The sequence below is a fragment of the Apteryx mantelli genome, chromosome 28, assembly GCF_036417845.1.
Source record: "Apteryx mantelli isolate bAptMan1 chromosome 28, bAptMan1.hap1, whole genome shotgun sequence".
Lineage (NCBI taxonomy): Eukaryota > Metazoa > Chordata > Aves > Apterygiformes > Apterygidae > Apteryx > Apteryx mantelli.
In genome coordinates this window covers 1,366,360-1,373,840 of record NC_090005.1, presented here as the reverse complement: position 1 = coordinate 1,373,840, position 7,481 = coordinate 1,366,360, and the positions used below count along the sequence as shown (strand labels likewise).

The 7,481-nt window shown below is 71.5% G+C and overlaps 1 protein-coding gene across 1 annotated transcript; it reads left to right on the top strand.

Annotated features, from left to right (window-relative positions):
* Window positions 1-571: 571 nt before the first annotated feature.
* Window positions 572-7,176, top strand: CDC6 (cell division cycle 6). Its single transcript, XM_067311915.1, has 12 exons — window positions 572-616; window positions 1,284-1,523; window positions 1,840-2,067; window positions 2,150-2,349; window positions 3,005-3,177; window positions 3,275-3,381; window positions 3,502-3,641; window positions 4,067-4,167; window positions 5,286-5,350; window positions 5,789-5,997; window positions 6,088-6,228; window positions 6,313-7,176. Exons 2-12 carry the CDS (start codon window positions 1,292-1,294, stop codon window positions 6,400-6,402), a joined length of 1,686 nt encoding a protein of 561 aa, XP_067168016.1. The 5' UTR covers window positions 572-616; window positions 1,284-1,291; the 3' UTR covers window positions 6,403-7,176.
* Window positions 7,177-7,481: the final 305 nt, after the last annotated feature.

Below are 7,481 nucleotides of genomic sequence, written 5' to 3'. Positions count from 1 at the left end.
AAATTAATAAAGGTGCACATCTGTTCAACGGCGAGGTCTGGCCTGTGGCTTTGCTGGGGGGGTGGCATTAGGGCCCGGGGGGGGGGGGCTTGGGTGCCTCAGTTTCCCCCTGCCGGGCCTGGCTCCCTTGGTGAACCCCAGTGCGAGACAGGACTGGGGGGATACTGGGAGGCACTGGGAGGAGGCAGGCCTGGAGAGGCTGGGGGCACTGGGAGCGGGCCTGGGAGCACTGGGGGGCTAGATTGGGGCACCAGGAAGCACTGGGAGCCGGACTGGGGGGATACTGGGAGGCACTGGGAGGAGGCAGGCCTGGGGCACTGGGAGCTGGACTGGGGTCACGGGGGGGCGTGGCCACGGTTTCCCGCCCCCACTGGGCTGCACTACAGTTCCCAGCAGGCCCCGCGCGCATCGGACTACATCTCCCGGCACGCTTCGCGCGCGCCGGCTCCGATTGGCTGCTCGGGGCGGCCCCCCTCCCCCCCAGTCGCGGCGCTTGGCGCGGAGCTCCGCGATTGGCGGCGGGGGCGAGCGGCGGAGCCAATGGGGTGGCGGGGGCGGGGCCGGGCCGGCTTGGTGGCGGGAAGTGCGGAGCGGCAGCGGAGTTGGCGCGAGAAAGGTGGGTGGCGGTGGGGCGCGGGGGGGACACGGGGTGTGGGGCAGGGCCGGGGGGACGGGGACCGAGCCCGAGCATGTGGGGCAGGGCTGGGGGGTATGCGGAGCAGGGAGGTGGGGCAGGGCAGGGCTGGGAGGCAGAGATGTGGGGCTATGGGGCAGGAGCTGGGAGCATGCGGGGCAGAGCTGGGGGGAATTGGAAGCAGGGATGTGGGGCAGGGCTGGGGGGAATTGGGAGCAGGGATGTGGGGCAGAGACGTGGGGCTATGGGGCACGAGCCAGGGGGTATGGAGGGCAGGGATGTGGGGCAGGGCCGGGGGGCAGATACATGGGACTGTGGGGCAGGAGCCGGGAACGTGTGGGGCAGAAACCTGGGGCTGTGGGGCAGGGCCTGGGGACACGGGGGGCAGGGCGGGGGGGAGGTACTGGGAGCAGGGATGTGGGGCAGGGCCGGGCTGGGTGGGGAGGGCCGAGCTGGGGGGCTCGGGGGCAGAGTGGGGAGCAGACGTGTGCAGCTATGGGGCAGAGAGGTGGGGACGTGGGGTGGGAGGAGGTGGGGGGGGCAGAGCCTTGGGGAGAGCCAGGGGGATATGGGGCGGTTTGGGGGGGGGGCAGGTGCGAGGCTGGGGGGCAGCGGGACCCCCCCTCCTGATGGGCGCCGTTCCCCGCAGCCGCAGCCATGCCCAGCACCAGGTCGCGGAGCCAGGCCGCCATCGACTTCCCCCGCCGCAAGAGCGCCCGGTCCCCGGCACGGCTCCCGGCCAAGACCCGCGACGCCCCGGCCGGCACCGGCACCGATCCCGGCAGCGACCCCTGCGCCCTGCGGCTGGCACCCTGGCCCAAGGGCCCGGCCCCCGGCACGCTCTCGCCGCAGACCCGGCCCTCGCCCCTGAGCCCCCGGAAGCGCCTGGGTGAGCCGCGGTGCCGGACCGTCCCGCCCCGCGGGGCCACGTCCCTGCTCCACGGGGCTCAGGCTTTTCCCGGTGCGGGGCATTGCCCGGAGCCCCCTGGGGCTCCTCTCCGCGGCGGCTGGATTTCCCGAAACGTAGATATTTAGCCTGAACCCCTCGTGCTGCCCTTTCCCGTTTGCGTTTCTGAATTCCTCTGCGGTGCCCCCTCCCCGATGGCTCCCAAAACTGGGGCTGCCAGCGGCGTAGCCGGTCCTTCGCCGAGGACGCCAGTGCTTTCCCCGGCGTCCCCGCTCACCGCCGCACGTCTCCTCCGCAGGCGACGACAACCTGTGCAACATCCCGCAGGCGCTGCCCTGCTCCCCCACCAAGCAGAGCAAGAAGGAGAACAAGGGGCGCCGCTTGCTTTTCGGGGAGCAGCCAGCCCCCGGCTCCCCGGAGAAGCGCAGTGATCCCAGCCTCTCCCCGCGGCGCCAGGGGCAGGAGACCCCCCGGAGCTCGGAGCTCGGCCGGGAGCCCGCCTGCGCCCGGCTCTTCCGGCAGGAAGGTGAGTGCTGGCGCGCGGAGGGGGACGGGATCCCCCCGGAGCGCGGGAGCCGGCTCCGATGGCTCCCTTCTCCCCGGCGCAGGCTCTTGCTACCAGCAGGCGAAGCGCGTGCTGCACACCGCCGTCCCGGACTGCCTCCACGCCAGGGAGAGGGAGACGAGCGTCATCAAGCGATTTCTGAAGGAGCACGTCTGCGGGGAGAGACCCGGCAGCCTTTACATCTCGGGAGCCCCCGGAACGGGGAAAACAGCCTGTCTGAGCCGGGTCCTGCAAGACTGCAAGGTACGTCGCGGCGTAGGGGGGCTCTTTCCTCCGGGGCCGAGGCCTTTGCCAGCGCCCGAGTTGGAGCCAGCTCGCCGTTTAGGAGGCTGGTGTTTTTCCCTGCATTTAGCAGTCACGGTCTCCCTGCCCGGGGAGTATTTCGGGGCAGTCTGGTGCGAGAGTGGAAAGTTTCTGGTAGGTCTGAAGCAGCTCGTACAAGTGGTTTGGAACGAGCAGGAGGAGGTCTCGCTTTTCTGGGCTTTTGCAATAGCTTTTTCCACTCGCTGTGGCTCAGCTGCTTTGGTTTGGAAGCAGGGCACCTTCGGTCGCTTGACAGCCATTCCTGGGCGCAGCGTCACCGGGTTCCTGCTGCAGAGCCCGTTTCGGCATCGCGTCCGGTGCAGGCTGCCCGGCCGTGTGCATGGGGCGGCGAGACGGGTGCCGGGTTGGGGGGCTGGCGGAGGGGAGGGAGCTGCACGAGGAGCACGGGCCGAGCGTGGGAGAGCTCGAGCTCGCTGCAGCGTGGCCCTGGGGAAGGGGGGGGGGGGGGCGGCTGGACGCGGGTGGCCCCGCGCGAAGCGGGCTTACGGAGCCGCACGTCCTGGCCACGGGCTCTGCCGCGAGAGCCCCGCCGTGCCCAGCGGTGCCGCGACTCTCCCGTGTCTCCGTCTGGCAGGGCGAGCTCGCGAGGAGCAGAACCGTCGTGCTGAACTGCATGCGCCTCAGCAGCTCGCAGGCCGTCTTCCCCGCCGTCGCGGAGCAGCTGGGCCTGCAGGCAGCGGCCAGGGCGGCCGGGAGGGAGATCGCGAGGAAGCTGGAGAAGCAGCTGACGGCGAAGGGGCCCATGGTGTGAGTTGTCCGCGCCGGGCGCTGCGTGGGGAGCGCTCTTGCTGCGCCGGAGCTGCCACCCACCCTCCAGCGCTGACCGGAGCTTTGCACCCTGCAGCTTGCTGGTGCTGGATGAGATGGACCAGCTGGACAGCAAGGGGCAGGACGTGCTCTACACCGTGTTCGAGTGGCCCTGGCTGGCCGGCTCCAGGCTCGTCCTCATCGGTGAGTGTCAGCTGCGCGGCCCCGTTCGCCCCGTCCGATGCCCGGCCCTCCCTGTCCGTGCGCCCGCCCGCCAGCGTGGCACGGCTCGGCCGCTCTCAGCGAGCTCGCTGCGCTTCGCAGGGATGGCCAATGCCCTGGACCTCACGGACCGCGGCCTGGCCCGGCTCCAGGCCCGGCCGAGCTGCCGACCCCAGCTGCTGACCTTCGCGCCGTACACCAGGGAGCAGCTCGCCTCCATCCTGCAGGAGCGCCTGAAGCAGGTGAAAACCGAGGCGACGTGGCCGCTTCTCTGGGCGAAGCCGGCGGGTGATGCCGCGATCCGCCCCTGGCCGAGGCTCGGGGCGCCGCGAGCACGGTGCCGCCGCTAACCACGGGAAACGGGCTTCTGCCGCCACGTTGCTCCCGAAAGGGGCTGGGTGGCCTGTTGAGCCGGTGCCTCGGGACGAAGGGGGCCTGCGGCCGTCCCGATCCCGCTGGTTCCTCCGCCAGCAGCTCGGGGAGACGGGGCCAGCGGGGAAGCAGCGAGGTCTCGGCTGCGACCCGGCGAGCGGCACGCTGGCGTCCCAGCCCGCATCGCAGGAGGGCTTCCCGGCTGCCCTGGGCTGGCCGGAGGGGTTATTTGCCGTCCCGGCAGCGTTGGGCCGTGGGAGGCCGCTCGCGTAACCGGGCTGTGTTTCCTCGGCAGGTGGCTGGCGAGCCGGTCCTGGACACCTCTGCCGTCCAGTTCTGCGCCCGCAAAGTCTCCGCGGTCTCCGGAGACGCCCGCAAGGCCCTGGATGTCTGCAGGTAAATGCCGCCACGCGGCCCTGCCTCCTCCGAAAGCGAGCTGCTTCCCGGCGGCGCCGCGGACGTGACTGCAGGCTCCGTTGCCGCTCGGCTCCCTGCCAGGGCAGGGCCCGAGCAGCGGGAGCGCTGCCGCCTGGCCACGCTAATGGGAGAGCTCTTTGCAGCCCATTACCTATGGAGGGCGAGGCGAGCGCGCGCCAGCCCTCCCCGCTGCGCCTGGAGATTGCTTAATTACATTTGGATTGCAGAAAGGCCCATTAGCAGCTCCCAAGCCGGTTTCTTTATGAAGCTGAACCAGTTTTTTGCCTTCGGAATTAGCTCTTCCCCTCCCTGGTCCTCCCGGTTCCCGCGCAGGAGGGGTTTCCCGGCCCCTCTGCCGCCAGCCCGGTGCCGCTCGCCACCGGGGATCCCGCGCCGGAGCGGCCGGCTCGGAGCTCCCCGCCGCCGCCGTGGGAGCGCTGCCAGGCCGCGACGGCGTGGGCCGGAGGCCAGCTGGGCGCAGCGAGCGCCGGGCTTCGGCCACGGGCTTTGGCCGGGGCTCCGGGCTGGGAGGAGCCAGGAGGCGGAGACGCCTCGAGGCCGCCGGCCGAGGAAGCGGTGCGGAGCAGAGCCGGTCTCCTCTTACAGCTGCTCTCGGAAATCGAGGCCGGCTGCTGGGCTGCTCCTCTCCCAGCCCCGAGCCCCCTCGGTCCCCGCAGCACCCGGAGTGCTCGGCCCCGCTAGGGCAGCGCTTGAGGAGACGGAAACGAGTTGCTCCTGACATGCTCCGCGCTGCCACCTGCCTCCCCCCGCATCCGTGCTCCCGCTGCTCCGCAGCCCTTGGCATGAGGGTGCCGCGCACTGGCTGCGGCACCCACGAGGCTGCTGTCCCCGCGGGGGACCGGCCACCGGATCGGCCCCACAGACGGTGTCCCATCCCGTAGGGGACATCACCGCGAGCCAGGAGGGAGAGGTGGCCGCGGCCGGAGAGGGCGCTTGGCAGGGGACGTGTCAGGCGATGCTGCTGCGCGTGGAGCTGGCCGCTCCGTTCCTTGCAGCCGGGCAAAGGCCGGGAGGGGTTTGGGGGTCTCCGACGCCGGCCGCTTTGGCGAGGCGACTTACGGGGACTTGTGTCCTAGGCGAGCCGTCGAGATGGTGGAGCGGGACGTGCGGAGCCAGACCGTCCTCAAGCCGCTGCCTGGCTGTGAGTAGCTGCTGCTGAGCTGTGGCGCTCGGCGCTCGTCCTCCGTCTCCGACGCTGGCTGCGGCCGTCCTTGCAGGGGCCGGTCCGGGCGTTCCCGGCTCAGGGCTCCCCGGGGACCGGCACAAACAGCCGGCACACAGTGTGTTTCCCGTCCAGCTCTCAGGAGCGCAGCCCTGGCCGGGGGGTTGCCCCTGCTTGGGGCCGAGCGCTGAACTGGAGGTGCAAAACCGCAGTGCGGTTCAGCCCTGCATCCCCGCGCCGGGAAGCCTTTCCCAGCCCCAGCTGTGAACCGGGGCAGCATCGTCCCCCTTGACGGGGTCGGGCTGTTGCTGCGGGGCCTGTCCCGTCCCATCCTGTGCCAGGCCTTGCTCCGCAGTCGCCGCCGCTCCGCGCCATCTGCCCCCCTTTCCCCTTGCCGAAGCCCCGTCTGTCCCGCAGGCGCCTCCCCGGCGGCGCCGGGCTCCCCCGTGCCGCGGCGCGTGGGGCTGCTGCACGTCTCCCGCGTGCTCTCGGAGGTGTACGGCGACCGGATGGCCGCGGGCGCCGGCGGGGCCAAGGACTCCTTCCCGCTGCAGCAGAAGATCCTGGTGTGCTCCCTGCTGCTGCTCGCCCGGCACCTCAAGGCCAAGGAGGTGACGCTGGGCAAGGTGAGCTGCCCGGAGCGGCACGGAGCCGGCACCCCGCGCCGGGACAGGCGCCGCGGCCGTGGCCTAATGCTCTTTTTTTTCCCTGCGTAGCTCCACGACGCCTACAGCAAGGTGTGCCGGCGGCAGCAGCTCGTGGCCGCCGACCAGGCCGAGTGCCTGGCCCTCGCCGCCCTCCTGGAGGCCCGCGGCGTCCTCGAGCTGAAGCGCGCCAAGGAAGCCCGGCTGGCCAAGGTAGCGGCTCGCGGCGGGGGCCGGCGGCGGGGTGGCGCCGCGGGGGGCCGGCGGCGCGCTGAGCGGCTCTCGTGTCTCCCGCAGGTTTCCCTGAAGATAGAGGAGAAGGACGTGGAGCACGCGCTGCAGGACGCCGTCCTGGTGGGAAACATCCTGGCGCAGGGGCTGCCGTAGCCGCCGCCGCCGCCGCACGGCCCCGCTTCTCGAGCCACCCGCCCAGCGGCACCCGTTTTAATGGATGAATTCATGGATGAATTGGACTCGGCTGCGGCTGCGCCGCCCTGGTGTTGTGTTTTTAATTGCATGTTTGTTTTCAGTTGCGCTGTGGCCTGGGAGCAAGTAAACGGTGCTGGAGAGCCCGGACCGCCTTCGGGAAGTGGCTCCAGGCCCCGTCCGGCACCGCTGCCCCGGCTCCATCCCCATCCCCTAGCCGGGATATTTGCCGACCTTCTGCTGTTCCTTCCCCGCCGCCGGCGCATGCACGGCGCCCTCCCCTCGCCTTGATAGTATATATATATATATTTTATTGTTATTATTTTTGCGCGGCCGGAGATCAAAGCGGGGAGGCTGGCGCCGGGCGCGAGCCCGTGTGCGGCGGCGAGGCCGCGCGGCGCAGGAGCGGCGGGGGCGGAAATGAGATGGCAGCCGCTGCGCTCCCGGCCCCGGCCCCCTTTGAAGTCGGGCGGTTCCCGCGGAGCAGATGTCGCTGGGAGCGCAGCGCGGCCCGGCCCGGCGGCTCCCGGCTCCGGCGGGGCCCCTCCGGGGGCGGGCGGCTCCTGGCGGCGGCCGGGCGCTGGGGGCTCCCCGGGCAGCCGCGGCACGCGCCGGGCTCCCGCCGTGCCGGGCAGGCCGTGGCGGCGGAGGAAGCGGCGGGGCGCGGGGGAGAGGCCCCGCGCGGCCCTCGCTATCTCTCGTAGCAGTAATAAAGCTCTTCTAGTTTGGAAATAACGTGCCGCCTCCGCAAGCGACTCCTTCTCGGTTTCCGGACGGTCCTGGCGCGTGCGGTGGCTGCGGCTGGCGGAGGGGGCACCGGGGGCACGGCCGCCTCGGGAGCGCGCCTGGCTCCCCCGGGGCCTCGGCTTCGTCCCCCCCCCCCCCGGCTCCTCCGTTTGCGTTAAACGAGAGGGTTTTGACTTGTTTGCAGCCGGCGCTGCCTTGGCCCCAATAACATCCAAGGGCGGCGAGGGCTGGGGCTTGGCGCGGGGTCCCCGGGGCGTCGCTCCCCGGCCGCAGCGGGGTCAGAGGGGTCTGGG